Below are 26,908 nucleotides of genomic sequence, written 5' to 3' on the forward strand. Positions count from 1 at the left end.
TTTACCCCTGCAAGTAGTGTGATTTTCCTTTCTCAACACCACTAAAAATATGATAGTGTAATTCCGTATAATTTGGAAATTTGGCCTTGGATGCAGTATTCCATCTTGATCCAGTGCTGTTGCGCGTCCCTTTCCTGAAACAAGCTCGGGTGTTGCTGCGGGTCTCGCGTTGGCTGAGCGCGAGCAGCTGGACGGTAGCTCTGTACCCTCCCTATCCTGTACTGCAAAGCCTCTTAAATATTAGCTTCACCTACTGCAAGGAGCTGTGCGCATGCCAACCAGAAACACTAAAAAAATCATGCGTTGGTTCAAAAAATAAGGCTTGAAAGTCAGATTTTTGATCACTTAAAAATATATTTTTGTATGTATTTGTTCACCTTGTCATTTCAAAGCCTATGGACTATATTTGTTTTGCATTTTCAATATATATATTTTTTTTTCCAGAGACCATGGTGATTTAGGGAAGTAGTATTGTCAACAATAAATGGGGATTGAGGGCAAATTGCTCCCTTTATCTAGGGCAGGTGGTTGTGCAGGAATCAGGAAGATCCGCGGTGTCCCCGCTCTCCTGCGGCGATCCCAGCTGGCTGCGGAGTCAGCTGAATGAAGTTGCTCTGTAATCCCCTTTCTGGAGGCTACAGGATGCTGGCTGCAAAACCTCAAGCCTCCCATGAACCTGCTTGCGAGCCGGGGGGGGGGGGGGGGGGCTTGGAACGCAGAAGAGCAGCTACTGCAGTAATTAAGTCGATTATATTTTAAAGCAAGTATGTTTTCTTTCTTATTCTAGAATTAAAGCTACCTTCTGCTCAAGCACAATTCTTTAATACAAGTAGCTCTGGCATGTCTTACAAATAGCTGGAAATACTGTAGCCTCTCTTTGCCCTGTTGTTCCCTTGAAAAAGGGACTATTCCAAGGGCTTACTGCTGGAGTAATTTGGCAGTCACGCTGCAAAAGCTGGGAAGGTAAGCATCCCCGCAAAGGATACAGTAGCCACCACCCTTATCTCAATACCCATTACTTAGAGAATTGCATCAACTTCCCTTAGTCAATAGTGAGTCTTATTTACAAGATCTCATACAATACAAAAAGGGAAGCTGGTTGCACCGTGGTGGAGATCAAAGTCTGAATGTGTTTTTTCTACTTCTCCTGTTTAGAGACGCGAAGCCGGTTTGCATACATCTGCATCCCTCCTCTTACCGCTGAGCACAGCGCTGTTGATAGCCTTGGCCCTTTTTAAAAAGCTGTTTCTGAAGATAAACGTTTTGTTAAAATTCCCAGAACGCAAGCGCTCAACGCGCGTTCACCGAGAGCCGTGCTGTTCGGTAGGATGCCGTTCCTTTGTACGGGGTGGGCGAACGGTTAAGTTCCAACTGCGATCGCCATGAATTAATATCTGAGGAGGAACTTTTTCCATGATCAAGGGTGAAATCCCAGCCTTGCTGAGGTCTGTGCAAATGGACCCTCCCAACGGTTTAACTCGATAAAATCGGCAGTTTAATCCTAAATCTCCTGCTCCTTTTTAGGAACCGCTATATTGCTGAAAAAATATGAAGAAAATTACGCGCACCGGTCTGAACAACCCCCAACGTGCCTGAGCGCGTTCACTTTCTTTGATCTTCGACAGCTTTAAAAAGTGCGTTGTCCTTAGTTGTTCAATGGCACTTTGAAAAGGAAAGGCAAAAGGCTGGTGGCAAAGAGCAGAATTCAGTCTGCCTTTGCTCCCCTACTGCCCTGTGTGACCTAAGCTATCGGAGGTGTGTGTTCATCGCTCGGGGGTTTCATCTTTTAACTGAAAACAGCAGAGGCCTTTCGCCTAGACAGGCGAGGATGCAAGGATAAATCAGTCATATATAATACTGTATATGTGTGTGTATGTTTTTACACATAATGTAAAAACAAAACAAAACACTCTACTAAGGCAGTCTTATGGGTGTTTTCTTCCACAGAGGCAAAGAGCTAATCAAGAGAGGAAATGGCAGCTAATTACCCCACCCACTTCTGAGGCCTCGGCTAAAACTATTTATAATAATGTCTCTGTCGTCTTGGATTAGCAGCTTTATATGAGAACTTTTTTTTTTTTCTTTCCCTTTACAGCACCTATAACAGTAAGGGTAAAAAAATCCCCTCCCAATATTTCTCTTAGGCATAGAGATGGCGAGGTGCGGCGAGGTGCGGCGCGGGCACGTGGGAGTTCCCTGAACTTCCCTGCGGTGTGACTGAAAAGGTCAACTTTGAGCAGGAGAAATGCTGTAAGTATTTCAGAGTGAAACGAATTGAGGGGAGCTTGTGATCGGCTCTTGTTACTGCGGTACGTAATGGCTTTATTTTGCTAAGACTGGAAACGTCTGTATCCTTTTGCCTTGGTGCTGCGTGAGCAGTTAGGTGAATTCAAAGCAGTTGCAGGTCGGTGAAAGACGGAGGGGGGCTGCGTCTCGCAACTGTCTAGGATTTCGTGTCGCTCTGCTTTGGATGTGAGGCGCGTCTAGTGAAGCAGTAGTTTTGATGTATACCTTTATCGGGTATTTTCATACTTCATAGGTTTCCTCTTCCTTCAGAGCGCATTTAAAATGGCCGTGTTAAAACTCGCGATAATCCTGTGGGATGAGGAGAATGCTGCTTATACCCATCTTCAGTGACGGGCAGCCTGTCACCAAGCAATTTAAGTCCAAAACTGGAAAACCGTTTTGAGGGCAGCAGGAGCTCCTCTCGTCTTCTCTCTTGCCGCTTGCAGTTTTTTCTTTTCTGTAGATGAATTTCCGAGTGGAACGTGTAAGTCAAGCACTACTGTGTTGTGATGGTTATAGCTCTAAAAAACAGTCTGAACCTTATGCCATTAAAAAAAAAAAAAGACGCTCAGGTAGGCAGAAATCATATAAAAAACGAATGTTAGAACTTTGGTCAATGAAATTTTCATTAATTTTTGTCTCTAAACCAAAGGGATCCCTTTTAAAAACTCTATTTGAATGAAAACACTTTTGAGATAGGGTTTATTTTACTTGTCAGCCACAAACATTGTCATGCAAATTGAAGAACAGGAAGGTGAAAAATGCAAGATCGACACTGTATATGTAATCATTACTCTGTAACTACAAAAAATTAGGGTCAACGTTTATAGTAAGCTCTATGTGTCAGAAGTGCTTACAGATAAGGAATTAGAGAAAACAAGACAGGTTGGATATTACTTGAATTTAGTTCCATAGACTTTATTTAGCTGAGGGCTCTAGTGAGAGCCCCGAATTTACTTACGGCATTTATACAGCATATGGTTATGACCCTCAAGATCTATGAGCTTAAACATTAGTACACACAGTAGAGCCAGTAGTTCAAAATATTACAGGCAGCAGTTACCAGTTAATTACTGTTCAGTGGGCTTAAATGGCCACCAGTTTCTGGGACTGTTAACCAAGAAGCTGGTGTTGATGTCTCCAGTCTCAGAGGGGCTCATCACTTGGAGAGAGGTCCTCTGTAATGCCAGCCAGTCGTACCAAAACCAGTTAGTATAATGAAGTTCTTGCGGCTACTTATGTATGTTTTAAAAAAAAAAAAACAAAAAAAAAGGCAAGCATAGTATGCAGAGCCCTTCATAGCTCTGAATCAAGCTATTTTAGATTTCAGGCCTGCAGGTGATCACAAATTCTTGTCTGACAATACTCGGACTGTACACAGAGTACAGATAATTTTATTTGTGTTAAATTTCTACATAGTCCATCATTTCATATTTTCTCTTAAACTCAGGCATGATTTACTGCTAACTGTGCCTTCTGAGAAGACTTGAGAACTGCGGTCTACCTGTAAAGCCATTTTTCCTGATCCTTCCTGGAGGAGAGTAAAATAACCCTATGTTTGGTCATCAGTATTGTTTTCTGCCATTCTTCTGAGCCTTGCCATGGTTACCGCTCCTTGCTTCAGTGCCTCTTGGATCACTTCTTCCCAAAGCCTGGCTCCTTTTTCTTCACCTCCCACGGAAGAGTATTTTAGGGATGGAGCCAGCCGAAGGAGTGGTGTGGCAAGCACCCTCGGCAGGGTGAGCTTCAGCGCCAGCCTCCCTCCCAGATCCCCCTTACGCCTCTTCTTACTGAAATCAAAAGGAGAACTGATGGGTGAATTTTGAAGTATCTAACTCTCAAGGGCATATTGCTGTCCCAGTGTTTTCAGGCAGATGTGATATAATAGCGTTTGGATTAATATTTATTGTTAAAATGAAAGCCTGGAATATTTTTTTTTCCAGTTTTATGTTGCATGATCGAGGTGCTTTATTGGCCGATTCCTCTCTTTGAGTCCATTATACAGGTGTTAAAAACCTAACTTGGAGCAGGGCTCAGATAACATCAAATTGGTGGTGATGGTCTGACTGCGTTTCAAATTAGTCCTGTTTAATAGTTGATCTGCGATAGTCCCATAAATATTTCCATGATAATCTCTGAAACTTATACCGCTATCAACAGATTCATTGACAGATTTGTGAGAAACGGTTCTTAATGGCCAAATAGCTCCTTAATCCAGCTTTGATAAACAATTCCAAAAGAAAAGCCGTACTCCGAAGGCATGTTTATTCTCCAAATGGGATTGCAACTAGAAACCTTCATATTTAGGCATATTAATTGCAGGTCTCTTTTGCCAATAGAACAAAGTGGGCTCACTCCGAGCATTAGTTGCTGTAATTAAGATGTTCTACTGGAAACAGTTCTTAACATTGTAATTGTAAACTGTGCAATGAAGCAAGAAACTCTGGTTATTTGAAGCCAGAAATGAAGCTTCTTTTACACAGCGTTATCAAATGTCTTGCAGATAAAAGCTTACTGCCTTAGCACAACTAAAGAGCAAATTTCTTCTGACTGCATCTGTTTAGATCTATGCTAATACATGACTAATTTTACTGAGACTTTTAATCTCACTTAGAAGCCTCTCATTGGCCTCTGTAATTGAAAAATGACACGAATGCATAAGAAAATGCAACCCGAACTATTCGGTTTAAACCCAAGGGGCTATTTTATGGCTTGGGAAAATCAGAAAGTTCATGGCCAAACAAGGCAGGATGAATAATAAGATGCATTTTCTTCGATACTCCACCTATCAAAGGCTCAGTTCCTGCCTTCACTTAGATGAAAAGCTTGCCTTAGCTTTCTAGCTGTCATGCTTTTAAAAAAAGCGAAATTACCTCAAAAATAACAGTGAGCAAATAACTGAGACTAAACCTCAGACTGCTGAAACCCAGTTTATAAGGGCAGAGGCCCTTATTCATAGGTTTTTTTCCTGTCTCTATTTTGAGATTTATTGGTGCATCGATGTGGCATTTCCAGTGTCTGGTGTTGCAAAGCGGTTGTCTTGTCTTAGTGCTATTTCGCTTTAGTGCTGAAGCCTTTTGGGGTTAGAAAACGAACTGTCAGCTGGGGTCAGCTGGGGCCCCTTTCACAATTTTGTGATTAAAGGAGGATTCAGTGGTTTTTTTTTTCCCCCGATTCCAGCAGTAACTGTCCTTAACCAGGCCTTAGCTGGTGCCTCGCTCCCTTTTTCACAGTCTGGTTTTGTTCCAGAAGCGTCGCTGACGTTTCCTGATTTCGAAAGGCGCCAGGAGCGCTTCCCTCGTGGGGGCGCGGCACGTTACTCGTTCCTTTGTGTTTATCTGCCCCGTTTAAATGTAATATCGCACATGTACTATCGTATCCCCGTTCTGGGAATACAGCTTCCCCCGGCTGTGTTTACTCCCACCCCCCCCCGGCTGGGTGGTTTGTGGCGTATATCGCAGGCAGAGCTCAAAAAAAGCCGCCCGGCGAGGGCAGGGCGCCGCGCCATTCCGCCTTTTTTGTTGGGTTCCCAGCCCCGGGGGCCGCCCCGACACCTCAGCCCGCCCCTCCGCCGCCGGGGGCAGCGGCCGGGGCCGGGGCGGGCGGGCGGCCGGGGCTGGCCGAGCCCGGGCGGCCGGGACCGCGCCATCGCGCGGCAGCCAATGGCGAGCGCCCACACGCGATTCAAACGGCGCGTCTTAGCCAATGGGCGCGCTTGGCGCCGGGCCGCGGCGGGAAGGGGCGGGGCGCCGGGGGGGGAGCGGCGGGGGTGGGGGGGGTGGAACGTTGCGCGCGGCCGTAACCGTCGCTCAGGGCGGTTGTTGCCGTCGCCGCGCAGAGCGCCGCGCTCGGGGCCCGGTCCCGCTGCTCTGCCGAGGAGCCTCCTGCCCGGCCCGGTGGGGGCGGGCGACAGGTAAGGGGGATGGCGGCACCGGGGCAGACAGGGGGCGGGACACACCCCCCTCCGCGGCTTTCCCCGGGGGGAAGCGCTCCGGCCAATCGCCGCCGCCTCCTCTCTCCGCCCCCACGCGCGGGTGGCGGGCCGCGGCCTGGCTGAGGCGTCCCTCACCGGGGGGCCGCGGAGAGGGCGGGCGGACGCCGAGCAGCTCCCCCCCCCACCACCGCCGCCGCCGCCGCCTCCGCCTCCACCGGCCGGGCCGCGTGCTTGGGGTCGGAGCGGCCCTCGCCCCTGTGCTTCGCCGCTTTGTTCGGCTCGCTGCAGGCGCCCCCCGCTCTGTCCGGGCCCGCGGCACCGGGACCGGCGCGAAGGGCGGCGGCGGCAGGAGCGCGGAGGGGCGGCCTGGCCCGCGCGGCGCCGCCCTGGCCCTGGCCCTGGCCCTTCCCCTCCCCCGCGCGGAGGCCGCGCGCCAGGCCCGGGCCGGGGGGGCGGGGCGGCGGCGGCGCGCGCGACGCCAGGGGGCGGGGCTGGCGCGCCCCCCCCCCCCCGCCCCCCACCTCCGGCCAAGTGCGCGCGCGGAAGCCCCGGCCCGGCCGCCTCGGTCGGTGGAAGCGCAGCTTGCTAGCGTCCCCCCCGCTTTCGGGGCTCCGCGAGAAAAGCCTGTTTATTAAAGAGAAAGACTTTGCTTCCCAGCTCGGAGGTTTGCTTTGTGAGGGCTGATAGGTTTCTACTTTACTTTGATCCTTCTTTGTGTATGATGTCGGTGGCGCAGCTTTAATTTGCCTGTTTAGCCGAGCTAAGCCTGAAGGGTGGTAGATGCTGACACCGTCAGGGAGGTGAACGAGCTGAAAATGCAGAATGAGTACTGGTGATCCTGGAACAATCCTTCCCAGCTTAATCTCTTTGGCGAATTCAGTAGTAACTTTACCTGTCGGGAGCTCTGTCCTGCTAGTCATGATTATCGGTATTGATTTTTCTGATGGAAAGGTATTATTCCTTTCTTGCATTTAATTGGCTTCCTCTACAGACATACGCAACGTTATCAACTAACGTTTAGACGTTTGAATTAACAATCAGAAACACTAGATTCATCTGAACTTTTCACAACTCTTCCAAGTGGGAAAGCTCTGTTTAGTTCTTTTTTAATTTCTTCTTCAAATTGTGCACCTAGCTTTTAATGACTACAAGCTAGCGTTGTTTTCCTTCTTTTTTTCTTAACTGTAGTGAAATACTTTTCCACACCTTTAACGATAAAGTCATTAAGAAAGGCCAGAAATGAACGTATGGGTCACTATGTTTTACTGTCATGTTTCTCTTTAATCATTTCATTCATGGTTGAATCAGTAGTAGCTTTTCTTCCTGACCAACCTTTAAACTCCAGAGAGGTCTTTATTAAAACTTTCTTGGCTTGGCTGAGGATATGAAATCATTTTGAACCGTTTCCTCTGATCCTGAGTTCTCAAAGGGAAAGCATAATAGTGCAGAAAACATAAATTTCACCTCAGAAGAAACTGAATATAGATTATTTGGAATCAGGTATCGACTCAGTACAGGATTCGCTATATGAAATAATTTATCTTTTAGACTCAGTTAGATACGTATTTTGAACACTAATAAATTAAAAAGCCTGTATGGATGTATAGTGTATAGTAAGCTGAGGCATGATACATTGACGATTATCAGGGACATGCGTGTAATGCTTGAAAAAGTAGTAGGCTCAAAACATGATTTTTTAAACTGGATGGTTTAGGTTTGTTATTTATAAGACAACCTATCTTTATTTTTTTTCTGTCAGTGATGATTTTTTGTTATCTGAAGACATGAAGGCTGCCTTTAAAAGATGTAGCTTTTTGAGTTGGGAAACATGGAGTGAGGTCTGCAAACCTCCCTTACAGGAAGTGCACTGGTGCATGAGAAAGTCCTAATTTTTGGTAGGCTGAGAAGTTACTCTTTGCATTTAGGGTTTGATCTCATTATTAAGTATGAATATGTAAGGAAAGAATTGGAAAAATAAGTAGATCTTTCTAATACTAAGGTTGTTTGTTACTTCTTAAACACAAGATAATATTTTCAGTTACTTTTTCATTTGAAATTTTGTCTCTCAGACATTATCCCAGGCTGAAATATTTAATAGTATTTTTTAAACTTCAGCTGTTTCAACTACATTTTTTTAACTTTTCAAAGCCAACTTTAGCTGATTTTGAGAACAAGGTTTGAAGGACAGGGGTTTTTTGTCTTTAAAAAGAACTAAATCGTCAGGTTGTCTTTTTTCTTTGAGCTGTTTTAGTGTCCGTGGTTGTCTTTTTTCTTTGAGCTGTTTTAGTGCCCGTGTACTTGTTTACTTGTTTCGAAGTTTGGAAGAGAATTGTATTTTTAATCCCTGTGAAACAGTACCCAAACTTAAAACTAATTGGAAAAATTTTAAAGCCTAGTTTGCACGTCCTTAGTAGTGACTCCTTCCTGAATTCGTCTTCGTCGTCGTCGTCGTCTTCTTTTTTTTTTAAAAGGAGTTGAACTCCAAAGATTCTCCTCTTGATAACTTTGCTCTAGGATTTGGCAGCTCGTCCATGGTCAGACTTTGGGTTTACAGATCATGCCTGAGCCAGTCCAGGTCAAGAGAAGAAACATTTTTCTGAAATGTAGGAAGTAGAAAAGCAAAGAGGAAATGAAGGAATAGAACAGGTCATGACATCTGGTGAAAGCCATGACTGGATTTGGGAGAGGAATTGGTATTTGGACCATGTTTAGAGGAGGATGAAGAAACTGGAACTATGAAAGAAACTGGTGGAAGAGTAGTGGTAGAGATGGATCTCCTAAAGAGCTGGCTTTTGGGTGAGAAAACTGGACAAGGAGGCAGAGATGGGGAACTGAGATCACTTCTTGAACGCAAAGATGGCAATGGGGAACTGGAACTAGTTTGGAGAATGAGGGCAGAAAAGGCAGAAAAAAATCAAGGAATTAAAGGGGCAAGAGAGAGAATGGAGAAGAATTTGAAATGAAAATGTGGAATTTGCGTTTCATGGGGTTGTTAAGATAGAAGGACTGGAATGACTTTGAGGGAGTTAAATTGACTGGGATAAAACAGGGTCAGATGAGTGGGCATTGAGAAAGAAGAAGAAATTAAAGTGAGACTGGGACAAGAAACTGTGGGGAGAAGAGAGATGAGCTGGAAGAGCCTGTAGGTATGGATGCACAGAATGGAACCCTAAGTTTGGAGAGGTGATCTAACCGGCAGATAGCAGTGAAGCCAAATAATAAAACTTACTTTTTTCATTCCTTCAAGTGTTAGTCAGCAAAGGGTCTTTCTGTTTTAACATTAGCAATTTGACCAGATCTTTCTGTTTTGACGCTAGCAATAAAATCCACCTGAGGGAATTTTGCTGAGTTTTTTGTTTGCTACTTTTATAATTTAAAATGCTTCATAGGCGTAAAATCTAAGAACTGCAGCAGCCCCAGGAAATGACAGAATGAAAGTTGATTGTGCAGCCTCACTTAGCCCCATCCCCCACATGCGTTATGATGGGCTCTGATTACCTATTAACTGTATTTTTTGCCAAAGAATCCAACTTTTCACTGCAGGTTAGTTAATGTGTAGTGAATGAGTATCTAGTTAAATATTTGTTTTCACCTCATTTTGTGTGCCTTCTCATCTTATTTATGGCAAACAAGTCAAACTGTTTTGAAAACCAAACACACAATATTTGCTGATTTTCCTATTCTAAGTTCTTATGTTCCTGTCATCATACAAATGATGATAGTGTATAAGTTTTTTTTTTTTTTTTTTTTACTTTGCCTTGAACTTGTAAGATACCCTCATTTTGTATGTGGAGACCTGAGTTACAGAAGTTCAGGTTAAAAGTATCTTGTACTATGGATACCTATTTTCAGATGACAGTGACATAATACAAGGCACTCCAGAAAGTATTATACATAGTTTATAACTTTATATAGTTGCAATTATGATTTTCCAAGTGGAAAAGAGACGGAATTCCACCCAGACCAGGAGCCTAAATTGTGATGTTTCCTAACTGTTGCATGTTAGACATAACAATTTCCAGAGAGTATGTAATATGGGTAAAGCGTGCATTGGCTAGGTTAGGAACGTTGTTTTCACGTTTAGAAATCATCGCATCTCTAATTCTTGTAGAACCACAGAAGATAGGGCTAGAGAATACCCCAACTCACTTTTCTTCCTCTAGACAGAATCAACTACATTTATGTAGTTTTTGTCAAATATTTGTTTAGATTGCTCTTAATGGTCTCTGATGGAGATTGCTCATCGTACTGCATCTAGATTAGTATTTAATTATTAATACAGGTAGAACGTTTTTCATAACATCAAACATGAATCATCTTTGCTGTATTTTAAACCTGTTTTTTCCGTCTAGTATTAATGTGGAAAACAGATCATTGCTTCTCTCTTTTCAGGCAACTTTTTGACTATTTAAGAGGAAGAATATTATTTTATAATTAATTATTAAATTAATGTTTAGCTATCATATTTACTAGTTTATTTATTTCCAAGGGTTCCTTTTGGAAAATGCCAAACCGGAGGTTTGCTGACGGTGAGGTGGTGATGGGTCGTTGGCCAGGAAGCGTCCTCTATTATGAAGTACAAGTGACTGGTTACAATGATGTTACTCACCTTTATACTGTTAAGTACAAAGATGGGACTGAACTTGAGTTGAAAGAAAGTGATATAAGGGTAAGTATACCTTCATAGAACTAGCAGTATTTCTAATGGAAGGTTATAGTGATTTTGTGATGTAGATAAAGCTAAAATTTATAATGGGACAGTCACTTTGCAAGTTTTTCAAAGTTGTCCCTTCAGGGAATAGGTGCTGAATAATAACTTTCTTATGCAGCTTCTCGAGTAGAAATTCAGAATGCTGACCCTATTTTTGAGGAAGCACAACTGTTTTATTTATATTGAAAAATCAGTGACACATTAGGAAAAAAAAAGTCTGATCCTTCAGAAACTCCCGTATTATGATTGTTCCTGAAGAACAGTTTTCAGGTAGCTTATAAAGCTGGTAATTAGAGAGTTGATATTAATTTTATTTTTTTTCCCACTTTTAAGTAAGAAAATCTGAAAACAAATGCAAGCTTGCAGTTAAGCATCGCTGTAAATAAATAGCATGTTCCCTTGAAGCATATGCTTAAAATATTTGTGACTAGCTTGCACTTCTCAAAGTCCCCAAAGGTTTCCTAAGGTATTTTGCTCTTTTTGTGACAGTAAGGGACTTCAGAAAAAGGCAAATGTCGTACGTATTTGAGTCCATCCCTTCCTCTTGACACATCTTTATGTTATTTCATTTTCTGTTAGCAATAAGCGCCTTAGTCTGCATACAAGTTTTATCTCAGTTTGAAATGTGATAATGCATGAAACAGAAGCCGATCTGAATGTTCGCCATAGGCCATAGTTGATTTTTACAGCCCGTGTTGACCCCTATGTTAACTTGAGTGTCATTATGTGAACTGCAGTTTTGCCTTTTGGTGCTACTGTACATGTCCCGTAACTGGCTTTTTCTTAATGCCAGTCACTGTTACTGCCTTCAGCTAGACAAAGTTCTTAATTTCTTCAATCTTTGCTAAGTTGATTACTTGGTGCTTGTAGATTAGCTAACTCAAGTGCAGAAAACACCTTCCTTTGTAGTAAAGGAGCTGGTAAAGTGGTGCCTTGTGAAAATTGTACTGTGGAGGTTTTATATGGGAATATTAGCCCTGCCAATTTTACAGAGAAATTAAAATGTATGCTTTGGGAGAAAATTGCTTGTGAAATCAGCTATCTCATCTATAGTTGATCTGTTTTTTCTAGATGGATTTGTGTTGCCTTATACAGATCATTGCATCTTGACATGCCAAATGTTTTTATTAATAAAGTTAAGTAAATGAAATGGTAGAACTCCCTATAGCCTTATACAAATGAGGATAGTAGCCTTATTAGCTTGATACTCGCATTGATAGCTTACATGCAAATCCTGATTTCTGCATCTTTGACAGAAACTGTCAACAGTTGAACTTAAGACAGGGCTCTTTGCCTATCATTAACTAAATGAATATGCTGTAGTTGTTCTTTTTAAAGAGCCTTGTACAGCAAGAGTAAAAGAAATGAGACAGAATTCTGCAGACCTGCATGCCAGGGTCCTCATCACAAAAAACTATTCTTTGGAATGTCTGAGATAACATTTCTGAAGGTAATATTTTAAACTTCCATCAGAAGATGTAACAAAATATTGATATCTGTGACATTACAAGCAATTTACAGATCTAGCAGTCTCACATGGACACCTCGATATTTACAGCTTTAAGAAGAAAGAGTATGATCGTACATGTGGTGTTTGCCTGGCCCAAGTTTGCAATCGATTTGACAAGAATTAGAGAGATCTGAAGTAACTAAGCCTATCCTTTTGTTGCAGCTATGGCAGTACTTAACCAGAAATAGAAGACCATTGGATAAGACCACTTTTCTTCTATAAAACTCTTATTTTCTTCCCCTCTTGTTTTTTCAGTCACAATCATCATTCAAGCACAGGAAAAGCCAGTCGTCTTCAAGTTCTCCTTCCAGACGAAGTGCTAGCAGATCTCGATCTAGGTCTCCTGGTCGGCCAGCAAAAGGCAGACGTCGTTCTTCCTCCCAAAGCAGGGAGCGTAAAGATGACAAAAAGAAAACCATTCAGGAAACCAACCTAGTTCTCCTGGTATTCGGTTTCTTGCTTGTTTGTTTTTGTTGCATTTTTTTAAAATAGATTTTTACTGTTTGCAAAAGATTTGATATATACATGCTGGGTTTCTTATTGTAGAAACCTGCTATATTTCGTGTTCCCTCAGCAACATAATCAGCTGCAAAAATATATTTCAGAATTGCCTTTTTCCTTAGAAAATACTATTCCTCGCTTACCTGGTTGTGAGGAAATTCTGGAAATGTAAACACGTGTTGTTATGTTCCCTTAGAATTTGGTGGGGTTCTGAAGTTCTCGGAATTGAAAGAAACACAAATAAAAGCTTTTAGTACTGAAGTCATATACTAGCCACGTGCTCCCATTTGTAAAATGGGGCAAAGAAACTTAGCCTGCTTTTAAGATGTATTGATCAACACATAACAGTTAGGTATTGGAATCTGAAATAAAATTATTTTTCTTTTCATACTTACTTCATTAAAACATTAATTGAAAACGTGAAGTTTCTGTGGGAGAAGAATTGCTGCAGAATTTAGGGGTGGAATATATATGCCTGATAATGGTGCAGAACTGTGTTCATTTTGAAAACTATCCTGGGAGAGTTTGTAAATTTAGCACATTTATGTTTTCTAGCTAAAATTTAGCATATTTATTCTCAACCTTTTTGTGAAGATTATATTGGATACTAAAAATGGTTCTGCTGTTCTGTCAGTGAAGACTAGTAGGGGGTGATGTTTCCGTATTAAGAGACAAAGAGCATTTCTTCTACCTCTTGTACTATTTAGATAGCTTCAAGTCATATTTGTCTGAGACAGTCCCTAGTATTGGAAATGCCTTTTGCTCACCTATTGAAAAAATAGATTGGTTTTAATTTGGCTAAATTGTAACTATTTAGAACATTCTTTGGCACTGAAGTTACTCTGGAGTAAACTACTCTGAGCTGTGTGATCCAGTGTTTAGCTTGTGACTATATGCTCATTTTAAGTAATTTGTAGCCAGCAGTTACTCTTTACTGTGGTCAAAAAGGTTAACGCCTCTTTGACAATGTTTCTTCCTCTGTTTTCAGTTGAGGATTAGGACTGATCTATTAGTTACTATATGATGAAAGGTAGTCCTTTTCAACAAAGCTTAAGTTGAAATAAAACACAGTTGAGTGGGGTCTTCCTGCAGTCCTGTAAGCTAGACTCATATTAAAGGAATTTTTGGAGAAGAATGTTAAATGGAACTTTTTTTTTTTTAATTTGGTACTCTTATTTCTTTTATAGAAAGATATTTAGTGGAAAACGAAGTCCTGCATAGCATTCACAGGCCTGCATAGCATTTGTCATTTAGAACATTAAATTTTCCTCTGCTTTCATAATAGAACTGGTAAATACACCTCTGTTTGTACTTGGCACTTCCTACCAATGAGTTAAAAACAACTTGGAAAGCGTACTCTGTCTAATTTTACTGTTAATTAAAAAACTTTTATTTCTTTTAAAATGTATTTTCTTCCCCTGTTTAGAGCTGAAACTGTCCGCACTTCAGGTACTGAAACATTTGTTTTCACATGGTGAAAACACAAGCAGTTGCAGTTGAAATAAAACTGTTAAAACGTTCTTAATTATCCGTTTTATTCTAATTCTTAACGTAGATCTTATTTGCGGAAAAATGAAATTATGTTCTTCTTTTTACCAGAAACTGAATGAGAACAACACCAGAAGATACAATGGTGAACCTGACAGTACAGAAAGAAACGATGCTTCCTGCAAAATCTTGGAGGTAATGACCCCAAAGAACGTTTTTATGTACTCTTACTTTGATGTTGCATTCCATCTTAGTTTTCTCAGAAATCACTGGAAATAAACAATACCATAATCAAGGAGAAGTTAGAATGCAACATAAAACTTAGAGTTCAAATGCGTTTACTGTTCAGCAACCCATGTCAGGGAAGAGGGAGATGGAAGTTGCCAGAAGGGAGAGAACTAGAGCTGCGTTACATTGATTCTCCTTTGTTTTTCCAACTGTCCCACACTGGTTACTTGTGTTCGTTCCCATGCTTCTTTAGAGTGTAAATGTTTGCTTGGCGATAGTGAAGTGAATAAATCTGTGTTGGAGAAGATCATTTTTCAGCCAAATTAGTTCTTTAATCCTGATTTTTGTGCTACTGCACAGTTACAGCGGAAGGGAAGGGAAGGGAAGGGAAGGGAATGGGGATGGATGACCTGTAGTGGAAATGCTGCTGAATAGGTAACCATGGCCCAAGTGGTAACAATGATACTGATTTTACAAGGCTCTTCCTATAAATGTATGCATTTAAGCACTGTATAGAAAGAGAGCACATTGTAAGTTGGTGTTTTGTAGTGAATAATGTTCTCCTGAATAAAGTACTGGGGTAAAATAAGGTAATATCACTGGGATTCTTTTTTTAACTTTTTTTTATTATTATTATTTATTATCAGCAAAAGTTCAAACCAGACCTGGAAATAGAGCGTGTGCTTGATCAATACAGCTTGCATCCAAGAAAAGAAGAAAAGAAAAAAGAAGAGATATATTCAGAAAAAAAGATTTTTGAGACAGTAAAAACTATTGAAAAACCATCACGGAAAACAAAGGAGCTAGAGTTTGGTGGAAGAATTGGTATGTGTGAAAACTGTAGTAATATTTGAAAATCGCTGCTTTTACATTTTCACTTATTGACTATACTGTCACGTCAAGAACTGTTTTTCCAGTTTTTGGTCTGGTTCCAGGCTCCACAGTCTGTCGTGTGACAGTGCTTCAAATAGTCTCTAGTCATACTGGTAGAAGCTAAAGAACAATTATTACACTTGGTTCTCCTGTGATAAATAGTGATGATCTTCTCTTGCGCAGTGGAATTTAAATATTTCCTAAATTGAATTTGGAAATAGCTAGCAAACCTTTTATATTTTCAAAAGTTGAGTGCTTCCACAATTCAGCAGTAGAGCATTCTTTATAGAGTTTCTTGGAAAAACAGGGAATTTTTATAATAGCCGTACTGTGTTTAATATAATTTTAACATCCTACCCTAGATCTAAAACATGTCATGTTGTAAAATTTAGGTAAATAAGTTTTAGATGGATATCAGGGTAGAAACAGGATGAGCAGATTATTTGTGGGTGTTTATTTTTAAGGAAATGCAGTGGGTATGGTTTGGTTATATGACCCCATATGGGGGGGGGGGAGAGGGGTCTGTGTCCCATTACAGGTCTTGGGTGGGTGCTTCTGTCTTGCAGGAACAGATAAAGACAAGCTCTTCTTTGCTGCTAGTGTTAATAAAGAGCTTTATTAGTGGGGCTGAAACTAGTTTTTTATTTTCTGTGCTTATTTTTTAATATTGCATGGTGTTTGTTTACAGGAACCTTCGCTATGATATTTTTCCTGCCTGCTACTGTATTCTACTTGCTGTTGCTGTGCAAACAGGATGACCCCAGTCTTCTGAACTTCCCCCCTCTGCCAGCTTTGGAAAGTCTTTGGGAGACTAGGGTGTTTGGCGTCTTCCTTCTGTGGTTTTTCCTTCAAGCTCTGTTGTACTTGCTGCCAATCGGAAAGGTAAGATTTTTAGTAGCAATTGTGTCTTTATGGATAATTAATATGTGGGCTAGGCTGGAAGTGAGGGTATATTCTTAATGAAGTCATTTTGAATACAAATTAATTGTTTTTCCATATTGAATTGGAATATGGCTACTGTAAGTTTGAAATAGCACAATTTGTTATTAAGAATTTTTTGGCCATGCATTCCACAGTCCTACAGCAGAAAAAGCAGAAAACGTGATTTAGCAATTCAGTGTCAAAGCATGGATGAAAGCTGGATGATAAGATTCTAGAAGAATTTCAGGTATCTGACTTCTAAACCTGTAGACAGTTGGGGCATGCTTTTCACACTGACTTTCTGGTTTCAAGTAAGAAAGATCATACATGGTTTAAAAAATAATCTTCACTTCTGGAAAGTTACTCTTAGCCATTCTAGCCATCTGTTTAATCAGGTAAATGGTTTATACCGGACTTTTTTGTGATGTCAGGGATACTGCCAGCTTTTGAAAGAACACTAGAACGAATAGATCATTCAGTCGCACTGCTCTATTGCTACACATGTCTAAAGTGAGAAGAGCATTTGCTCTGCTCTCTTGATACTGGTTAAGGAAAATGAGGAGATGGTTTTGTAACATTGTTATTTGAAACTGTTACCCTTGTACTTTTAAAACCCAAGGTTTGTTTTTGAGAATGAGGCATGATCTTCAGATTTGAACGTGTCCCAGCAACTGATTACTGCTTACCTTGACTGAATGCTGTGTGGCAGAGAAGCACCCCCCCCCCCCCCCCGGCTGTGTCCCCAGAAAGTACTTTGTTGCAACATTAGTATTTTATTCTTCCCAGGTAGTAGAAGGCCTGCCACTGTCAAATGGAAGGAAACTGCAATACAGGATAAATGGTAAGCAAGCTGCAGTTGCTCCTTCTGACATTTGATACCATTATCTAATTTGCAGTGCTCAGTACTATAAGATAAAGATACAAATAACGAAAGATGAACTCTGTGGTTAAACTAGGTATCTGTAAATTTATCATCGAACAGGATGAGCCTTTCCTAGGATAGGAAAGTTAGCAATGATCAGGATTTAGGTGTCCCAAGAGTGAGGCATGACTCAATTCAGGGCACCTACTATGCATCTAGTTGTGAGTTTTGAGGGACATCTGGCATATTTCAGTGCATAACTGCTAAACAAGGACAGTTGCTTCAGAAGTCTTAGTAATACTCATGTAACGAGAACTGTTGCTTCACAGGAGACTAAGCAGTGGTCTGAAGAGGATACTCTTCTTACCCCATATGTCTAGATTGTCTTATTCTCAGAGGTCTTTGATTTACAGACTAATAAAAGTCTTTCACAGTTGATTTAAATGTTCTTACTCTTGCCTGGCAAAGAAACAGTTCTGAGTCTTTCAGATCTGACTTTACTTCCAGTGAATGAGGCAAGTCTTGCATCTAGGTTTAGAGTATGGCTTAAAACACTCCAGCAGTACTGCTTAGCAGGACTTAAATAGCAAAGTGTATTGTTTGATAAATTAAATCTCTCTCAGGTGCAGATCTAAATCTTCCAGCTAGCATTGGACACTGTCCAATCGTAATTGAGTTTACATATTATGTTAATAAGTTGAGGGGAGGGTTGTGATGATCTGGTAAGATACACCATTTTTAAGTCATATTTTTAAGGTGGAATAGGGCTGTACATCACAGCAGCTATGTAAACTACATCTTACAGACGTGGGTCATATTGGGGCTGCATCATAAGTTTTTTGGTGTTGGACTTCTCTCTTCAGTAGTGGCAAAAGTCCTGCAATTTTCTCTGTGTTCTAATAAAGGGAGGAGATAAACTACATGATTTGAATGATAAAAAAGAGTCGTCTTTTTGCTGCTTCAGAGGCTATTTCTCAAAGAAACTTTGAACATTTCCTTGAGGAAAGTGCTCACTGCAGGTGCTGATGTGATAGCTGCACAAAGCTGACTGCGTATAGACATTGTTCCATTGCACTGATTTTGTACCCTCAAAACACAAAACCTTGTGTTCAACTTTTGGCTCTAGGTTTTTTTTTTTTTTTTAAATACTTTTCCTTAATTATCAGTATCAAGGAAGGTAAGAAGATAAATACTTGAAAAAGAAAATGTGGTTCTCTGAGCTGTCCTACTGATAAGTTCTTGTGACTTGCTGTTATTTTCTAGTATTCCGCTAGAATCTCAACACTGGATCCTATAGTCGTGTAAATAACTAAGGAGTGCTCAGAGCCTCCCTGCCTTTTGTCTTTTTGATGGGAAGTACAGGAAATTTCAGGGCACAGGTAGAATATTAGCTGAACTGAAGCGTGTGGGATGTGTACAACTTAACTGGAATGCAGACAAGCAACAAATCTTGGAGGAAGTGAAGATGCAGAAGGACTAGACTGGGTGGGTTCTTCTAAGAATAATTTTTTAGTCTGCTGATATGTTTTTCTTCTACTTCTTTCAGGATTTTATGCTTTTGTTTTGACTGCTGCAGCTATTGGAGCTTTATTATATTTTCAATTTGAATTTCACTATTTGTATGATCACTTCATGCAGTTTGCGGTATCAGCTGCAACTTTCTCTATGGGGTTGAGCATTTATCTGTATGTTCGGTCCCTCAAAGCACCGGAGGAAGACCTAGCACCAGGTGGAAATTCTGGTGAGTTATAAGTGCCTTGGATAATTTATTTCCAGTGGTTTGCTGCAGTTTCATTTTTTATGAATTAAAAGCTAGATCAGATCTAGGTAAATTTGGGGCTTGTTATTATAATACGGTGACTTTCCCTTTCTACCAGTGTAAAATTAATGTTGAAAGTTGAATGCTATTTTTTATTCAGGCACAGATGCTGTAAAATGCTTAAGAGTTTAGTTGGTTAGTTTTGCATAGCTGACTCAAAAATACCTGGAAGAAGCCTAGTTCTCTAGCTATATGAGAGGAAATTTCTTTTCTGTTTTCGGCATTTGTCTAAAAGGATTGTCTAGGTAGCTGCCTAGTGCCCCTCTTAGTGTGCCTTTTCCAGAAACCCTTCAGGACGAAAAGAAAAACTGAAAAATCTAGAAATTGCAGCAGTGGGAAGTCAGGTGTAGAACTTGAAATTATGGTGTATTTTTAGCACAGCTTTGATTTTGCTGTATACTTGTAAATCTAATGAGTTGAACTGAGGTTTTGAAAGAGTATTTTGATTCGAGGTTATCCATCTAAAAAGTTACGAACTATATGCATATGTTTTTGTAAGATAAAGGCTAGATTGAGAAGAGATGGATTAGCTGTATATGTGTGTTGTGTTTAAATTTAGAATGTGTGTGCAGAGTTTTTCTTTTCTAAATAGTTACAGTAATAGTAGCTGTAGCCTTGGCTTAAGCAAACAGAGACACGGGTTCAAGTACATTTAGTTTAACAATCTGTGTTTCGGGTTTAACATTAAACCAGCTGCTTTTAAAAATGATAAAAGGGTAAATAACAGAAGAATTTTTCAGACAAAATACTTAGTGAATTAACTTGAAATGCTCAGATACCCTCAATTCTTTTGTCAGTGCGGGGGTGTGTGCGTGTGCGTGAGAGAGAAATAATGCAGTGATCGTAAATGTTTTTTTCTTTCAAAAGTGCAGTTCTAGTCTTTAAAAGCAGCATAGTAGCATTCTGTATCAGAACGCTTGGTATTTGCTAACTTGGCGCAGGGTACCCTGAAGTCAAGCTATAACGCTTTCCTTCTTGTCCACCTCCTTGGATGGACAGGTTGTTGCCATTGCTAAAGGAATTGTTACTCCCAGAGAAAAACAAGGTAGGAAGAGAAGTTGTAAAAAATGCCTAGTATCTAACATCATGTTCATGGAAAACGTGGTGTGAGCTTCAAGATAAAGCTGAAAATGAAGGAACAAATGTCAGGAAGAAATTAGACTGCATTAACTTCTAAACTACTCAGCTAGGCTGTTTAGGCCTCTTAAAGTATAAACCAGTTAGCTTTGCTTCATGTTTTGCATGTACTCTTACATTTTTCTTGCCAAGCGTAATGCTTTTTGATATAGTAAGAGAACTTTAAGTAAGTTGAGGATAAAATAGCTGCTTTATGGAGAGTGTAGTGGAGGATAAAAGAGAAAAGCATTACTAACAGGAATACGTTTTATCTCTAGGGTATTTTGTTTATGACTTCTTTACTGGACATGAATTAAATCCTCGTATTGGCAGTTTTGACCTCAAATACTTTTGTGAGTTGCGTCCAGGATTAATTGGCTGGGTGAGTCAATAATGTCAGTTGTTTTTGACAGATTTTATAATGACTGTTTCTAGTCACATGAAAATATGAAACTATGCTCTAGCTGCTTTGCTTTTTTGGAAATAGGACCCTTCTTAAGTATTCATATGCTGAGCCTACAGCTTTGGAACTGTAGTTACTGTAGTCTGTGAAACACGTTATTATTTTTTGTAACTTAAATATCAGTCAAACCCATCTGTATTAAAATTTCCTGCAATTTAATAGAAAAGAACACTTTTATGTTCACAGGGCACACTTGCAGTACAGTATTTATAATATTTTTTTACTAGGTCGTTATCAACTTGGCAATGCTCTTGGCTGAGATGAAGATACATAATCAAACTATGCCATCTCTGTCAATGATACTGGTGAACAGCTTTCAACTTCTTTATGTGGTGGATGCTCTCTGGAACGAGGTAAATTAAAGCCTGCTTTAAACTGTTACCATTTCTAATTAAAAATGTTAAAGCCTTTGTGAATTCTAAATTCCTTTCTCCTTGTTTCTAGGAAGCTGTTTTGACTACGATGGATATTACCCATGACGGATTTGGATTCATGCTAGCGTTTGGCGATTTGGTGTGGGTTCCATTTGTCTACAGTCTGCAAGCCTTCTATTTAGTCAACCACCCTACTGCAATTTCGTGGCCTGCTGCTTCTGCAATTACTATTCTGAATTGTAAGTTACAGTAAACTTCATTGTAACTGATGGTACTGCTTTTCTTTCTTTCTCTGAGGTTCAGTGATGCACTGATTGTATTTTCTGTAGTACCACACATGGCGGAATCGTGTTTGGCTATTGTTTAATGCAAAGCGTATGATAAATTTGCATTTTGTAAAATGAAGGGTAAATGATTGAGTCTGGATAGCTGATTGTTCTCTTGAGAGGCATTTTTAAATGGATTCTATTTAGAGTTGCAGAAGTAACTTAATATGTATTAAATAAAGGGTAGCAAATGCCTCTTAGTCTGGGAAAGTATTGCTTCTCATTGCAAGTAATTCTTATAAAAAAAATGAGCAACTTGTTGGCTCTGCTTTACTGAAGCTTGGGGAAAAGAGTTCTTAAACAGGTCTTGCAACTTTCATCTCCTTCCCCAGTGCCCGCAGACACCAACTTGTGATCTACAGAAATCATCCCCTTCCTTTCAGTTAGGTGCTTTGAGAAAGAATTTTGCGTTTCTGGGGCCATGGAAGTACTAGCAATATGACCTTCTAGTTTGTCCCTTTTAACCAGGCAATAAACCGAAACCGAAAAAAATGTAACTGTAAACACAGCAAAGAGAATTGAAACACTGCCTTGCAGAAATGGAGGGAACAAAGAACTTCAAAAACAGATAAAAACTTCGTTGCCTGGCTGTTTTAATATTACTTGTGATGAGGTAGTCAGTGTCTGGGTAGGCACTCTAGCAAAATAATGGGCTGCTAATAGAGCTACAATCTGATAAACTGCTGCATGTCGCTTTCTGTGAACTTTTCTACCAATTTCAGACTCAGTGTTATTAATAAGCAGTAAGTCAGATGCGAATGTAAAACTAGATGTGAAAGTAAAGCTTCTCCGCAATCTTAAACTTAGTCGTTAACATGTAAGAGCATATGGAATGCAGGTTTCCGATAATATTTTGTTAGAGCTCTGAGAACTGGAGAATATCAGTTACATCTCTGAAGAAAAGATTTTGATGTAATAAGCATGACTGAGCATCTGGGTGCTTTTGCTGAAGGAAAGAAAACAGTGGAAAATACTGAAAATGTGAAATGAACATTTATTTTCAGGTATTGGGTATTACATATTCCGTAGTGCAAATTCTCAGAAAAATAAATTCCGAAGGAATCCCGCAGATCCCAAATTGGCCTGTAAGTACACTTCTGAATTTTTCAATTGCTATACAATGTCTCCTTGTATCATTCAAACGCACACTTCAATTGCTGTATTGTTTGTTTACAATACCCTCTTCACAGATCTGAAAGTTATACCCACTGCAACTGGAAAAGGGCTTCTTGTCACGGGTTGGTGGGGTTTTGTTCGTCACCCGAATTATCTTGGTGACATCATCATGGCTCTAGCATGGTCCCTTCCATGTGGTAAGTTCCTGAAGCAAAAGCGGTTTTAATCAATCTACGCATATACATATGGCATTTGACTTAGTTTCAAGTGCAAAGTGATAATGAAAGTCAAATATCTTATGCTGCAAGCTTGATGTAACATCTTTTTTCTCATTAGCTAATATTATCATCTTTATATCCCTTTATACCTTTTATATCTTATTATAGATGTAATTTGATTTGTCAATTATTTCTGACCCTTACTCATACAGTAACAGTGGGGCTTGTTTGCTTGTTTCCGTCTTTGTTTTTAAGGGTACTAGCTGTGTGTGGCGTTTTTAAATGGAGTTCCCAAAAATGGGAGACAAACTGGCTCCCAAATATGTGGAAGGACTTTAAGCAAAATACATCAGAATACATTTATGTGATCAAATGCAGAAGAAAAGAGTTCTGGTTTTGAAGTTTTTATTACTGACCACTTCTTGATTTTTCATAAAGTTTACACCTGGGGGAAATTAGGGAGTCTCTGGCCAGTGGCGTTTTAGTCCTGCTGCTTAGTGACAGCTTATAAAGAATAAAAAGAGTTTTGGGAAATGAATCTGGTCAGGGTAGTCCTGCTGCCTTTCACTGAAGTTGGAAAAATCAGTTTTGCGCTCCTCCTTTACCTGAAGGGGATTTGAGCCTTCTATAAAAGCACAGAAACGGGCATGACACCTGCTCTGAGGCAGAGTGACTCCGCACCCCTTGGCACAGCCCGTCTCCTGCAGGCTGAGGGAAGGCTAAAGCCCAGGGAGCTTCTCTGGAGTGTGACTCGTAACCTAGCGATTAAGGCCCTGGCCAGGAGCCTCAGCAGGGACAGGATGCTGGGGTTTGGGTGCTGGGTTAGTTTTACTTTGGATTTTAGTGAAAAATAGGCAGCACTAGATTAGCACAAACACACACTTGCATGCAAACAGTTAGTTCCCCTGCATGAGAGTGAGGGACGTGAAGCCTGTGGCAGTGGCGTGATCTAAGCGCCGAGGTCTCGGGGGGGGGGGCAAGTGCCGAGCGCCCAGCAGAACCGCAGGTCACCAGCTATCCTCAGAACGATGCAGCCCCACGGGACTCAACGTGGCGCAGCTCAGGGCTGCCAAGCCTTCAGGTTTGTGTGTGTTCAGCTACCTAAAGAATGCAGATGTGTACCAGCTTTGCATACATTAAGAGTGAAGGGTAGATTTTGAGAATCTAGATTTTTTATGGATTTTTTTTGTCTTTTGTGGATCTTTCTTTTCCCATCTGCCTGTAAAATGTATTGCACAGCTCTTGCCCTATCCTGTTTAGTATTTGATTCTGTACAAGTAAAAGGTGCTTCAGTCCTGAGCAGGAATGTCTCATTAGCCTAGTACATACGGTTAATTAATAGTCAAATTTTCTGGGTTTTGTGGGTTTTTTTTCTTTTCTATTTGTAAAATGATTTTTCACTTTGTTCTACAGGTTTTAATCATATTCTACCATATTTTTATGTGATTTATTTCATCTGCTTGCTCATTCATCGAGAAGCTCGTGATGAACATCATTGTAAGAAAAAATATGGTTTGGCATGGGAAAGGTATTGTCAGCGTGTACCATACCGCATATTTCCTTACATCTATTAAAGCACTCCAGAAATCTGACTTGCAAATTACTTCTAAAGCTAGTTTCTTTGCAAATAAAAAAAAAAATACCTCTTACCTTTGCACTTGGTCTATTTGTTATTTAGGCTTTTTGAAAGAAAAAAAGACCAAACGATGGTGTGCATCAGCAGGTATTTACAAGTAATCTTACGTATATGAGTTATGTGAACTGACTGTGACTTCAATTTAAAAAAAAAAATTGTGAATTTTAAAGAGTCTTGGAGCCCTAAGTTTTCAAGTTAAATTTTATCTAGAATCCTGAGTTTACATTTTTTTATTACATTTAATTAAGCACTGTGATGTAAAGTATATTATTTTCTTAATACAATAAATAGAAATTCCATCCAGTTCATTCTTTGGTGTTACTTGTACCATCTAACTTCAGATGTCTGACCCAGTTGCCTGAACTGGAGGCGCGGGGGGGTCCCTTTGGTCAGGGGAGCTGCCAGTGGAGGACTCTGCCCCCGGCGGGTCTGGCCCTGTGAGCTGGTGCCGCCAGCAGCTCGGCCCCGCAGCCCTGCGGTGCCTCCTTCCCCCCTCCGCCCCCCCCCCCCCCCCCCCCCCCGTCCTCCTGGTTCTCCATTTTGATTAGGGAGGTTCAGAGGCGCCTCTTGCCCTGCGCCTGCAGAGGGAGGCAGGGGCAGCAGGTGGGGGAGGAGAGGGGAAGGCGCCCCCAGCAGCGCCCCTGCCCCGAGGGGAAGCCGGGCTCCGGCTCAGACGCCTGAAGGTAGATGATACAAGCACTCGTTGCGGCTGCGGGCTGACCTGCACGAGTGAGAGAGAGCGCGTGCGAGAGAGAGCCCTGGGCCCTTAGCCAGAGCCCTGGTCCTGCACCTAGTGATGAACGGAAGGGTAGCAAAAGGTGCAGCGTGTGCATGTTTGACAGCAGAGAATAAAATGACGACATTGGCTTACTCTGGTCTTTGTAAAATATGTCTTAATGTACCATAGCATTTACTGAGTGTGTATTATAAAGCCTTCATGTTTTTGCTGTACAGTGTTTGAATTTGAAAATGTGTAGCTTTTTTAGGCGTGGGAGAAATTTTTAACTAAATCCCTTTCCAGTAATTTTTTTTTTTAAATGTTCTTTTATTAAAGGTTTTGTAAATTAATGTATTAATTCTTGAAACAATTGAAGTGTTCATTTAAATATTTGTATTGACAGATATGCTATGAAAATGTAGGAAATGCTCCTAAATCCAAAGTGTTTTTGTGAATTTGGCATTGCTACCTCATTTGTAGGTTTTGCCTTTTGTACTGTTGCAAATAGAGAAAATAGCTATTTTTTTGCTATTGCTATTTAAAACAACTTTTTTTTTTTTTTTACATGAGCCTGTGGTTAAACCTGACCACTTTCTAATATATTTTTGTATATATTTGACTTTTTAACTAACGTATGTGTCCTAGTCATTAGTTGTGCTCATTATCTAACTGGCTAACTGGTTGTAAATCAGATTCCTTTGCAGTATTTACTTCATAAGTAGAATAATTTTAAGTTTTACTGAAATAATTTTGCATTAATTAACTGTAGAAGCTAGTTTCTATTCTGTCTTCACAAGTGATAGCTTTTCACATACTTCACATACGAGGTTTTTAGCACGACTCATCCCCAAAAAGCTTACTAGAATCTTAAACGTAGTGGGGAAGGAATTGCAGGTACCTCTGCAGTTGCTTGCAGGAAGGTTCCTAATAAATTGGAATGTTGCTATTATTCATTAATTTTGATTTATTTTTAAATACTGATGTAATTGAAATGTAGCATGTGATTTTTTTTTCCTAATAAAAAAACCCTCTATTTTGTACACAGCCATTTTTAATGATGATTGTACATTTAAAGTGTAAATAAAGCAACTTGCTAAGCTTGATCATGAAACGTCATTAAGAAAAAGTTTGTATGTTGCTGTTGTAAGGAAAATGTTTTAAACAAATACTTTGATTCCTGGAAAAAATAGCAGTGCCTGTAACAACACTGAAAAGAATTCACGTGACTCGTGTGAAGGAACAGATCAAACTGGGATAAACTGGCATCCATAAGCTCAGTGGGCTAATAGGAAACGTAGCGATCATTTAACTGCATCAGTTTGCAGCAGTGTTTTAAAATACACTGAAGCTGGGGTCAGTTTAATCCACCAGTCCGTAAGTGAGGTGGCTGAGGGTGCTACATGCCCTGTTCTGCCATACCAGTTTTATCTGTTACCACACAGGATTGTTTGTTAAAATACAATTTGGAGCCCCTTCTTTTGGGCATGGATCCTGACTGAAGATAACTACAACTTGTTTATTTGCATTCCGAGTTTTATGTAAAATTGATATTGAAGCAATTCTTTTTTTAATACAAAGAAGCCTAGAAGCTAAAATAAAGCTTTCGCTTGAAAATTATATAGTGCTTTTTTTTTTTTTTTTGGCAACTTATCATGGCGTTTGAAAAAAGTGCAAGCTGGTTCTTACTAAGTAAAGAAAGATGCACATTGGCAGATGTTTGTTTTTCATCCGAGCTTGGAGGCTGAGGTGTTGTAAGCTCATGAGGATGCTTCTCCTAGCTAGTCTGGGAATTTTAAGAGAACCTATTT

The 26,908-nt window shown here is 40.4% G+C and overlaps 1 protein-coding gene and 1 long non-coding RNA gene across 2 annotated transcripts; both read left to right on the top strand.

The window, feature by feature from the left end:
• The first annotated feature begins 776 nt into the window (after window positions 1-776).
• On the top strand, window positions 777-5,111 carry LOC138066875 (uncharacterized). The gene is made up of 5 exons (XR_011140492.1): window positions 777-963; window positions 1,156-1,323; window positions 2,145-2,250; window positions 2,540-2,770; window positions 3,737-5,111. It is a non-coding gene; the product is annotated as an uncharacterized lncRNA (long non-coding RNA).
• An 899-nt stretch (window positions 5,112-6,010) lies between these two features.
• On the top strand, window positions 6,011-26,717 carry LBR (lamin B receptor). The gene is made up of 14 exons (XM_068940172.1): window positions 6,011-6,199; window positions 10,710-10,889; window positions 12,697-12,885; window positions 14,542-14,625; window positions 15,306-15,483; window positions 16,220-16,413; window positions 17,239-17,293; window positions 18,861-19,055; window positions 20,528-20,631; window positions 20,940-21,065; window positions 21,157-21,325; window positions 22,417-22,497; window positions 22,603-22,725; window positions 24,160-26,717. Exons 2-14 carry the CDS (start codon window positions 10,725-10,727, stop codon window positions 24,318-24,320), a joined length of 1,824 nt encoding a protein of 607 aa, XP_068796273.1. The 5' UTR covers window positions 6,011-6,199; window positions 10,710-10,724; the 3' UTR covers window positions 24,321-26,717.
• Window positions 26,718-26,908: the final 191 nt, after the last annotated feature.

The sequence above is a fragment of the Struthio camelus genome, chromosome 3 (genome assembly GCF_040807025.1).
Source record: "Struthio camelus isolate bStrCam1 chromosome 3, bStrCam1.hap1, whole genome shotgun sequence".
In the NCBI taxonomy this organism is placed as follows: Eukaryota; Metazoa; Chordata; class Aves; order Struthioniformes; family Struthionidae; genus Struthio; species Struthio camelus.

Bases quoted from the DNA above. Each gene is read 5' to 3' on its own strand.
- LBR (XM_068940172.1), top strand. From the start codon at position 10,725: ATGCCAAACCGGAGGTTTGCTGACGGTGAGGTGGTGATGGGTCGTTGG. The intron at 20,632-20,939 runs GTGAGTCAATAA...TTTTTTTACTAG, and splicing joins GTCCAGGATTAATTGGCTGG to GTCGTTATCAACTTGGCAAT. The intron at 22,726-24,159 runs GTAAGTTCCTGA...TTTGTTCTACAG, and splicing joins AGCATGGTCCCTTCCATGTG to GTTTTAATCATATTCTACCA.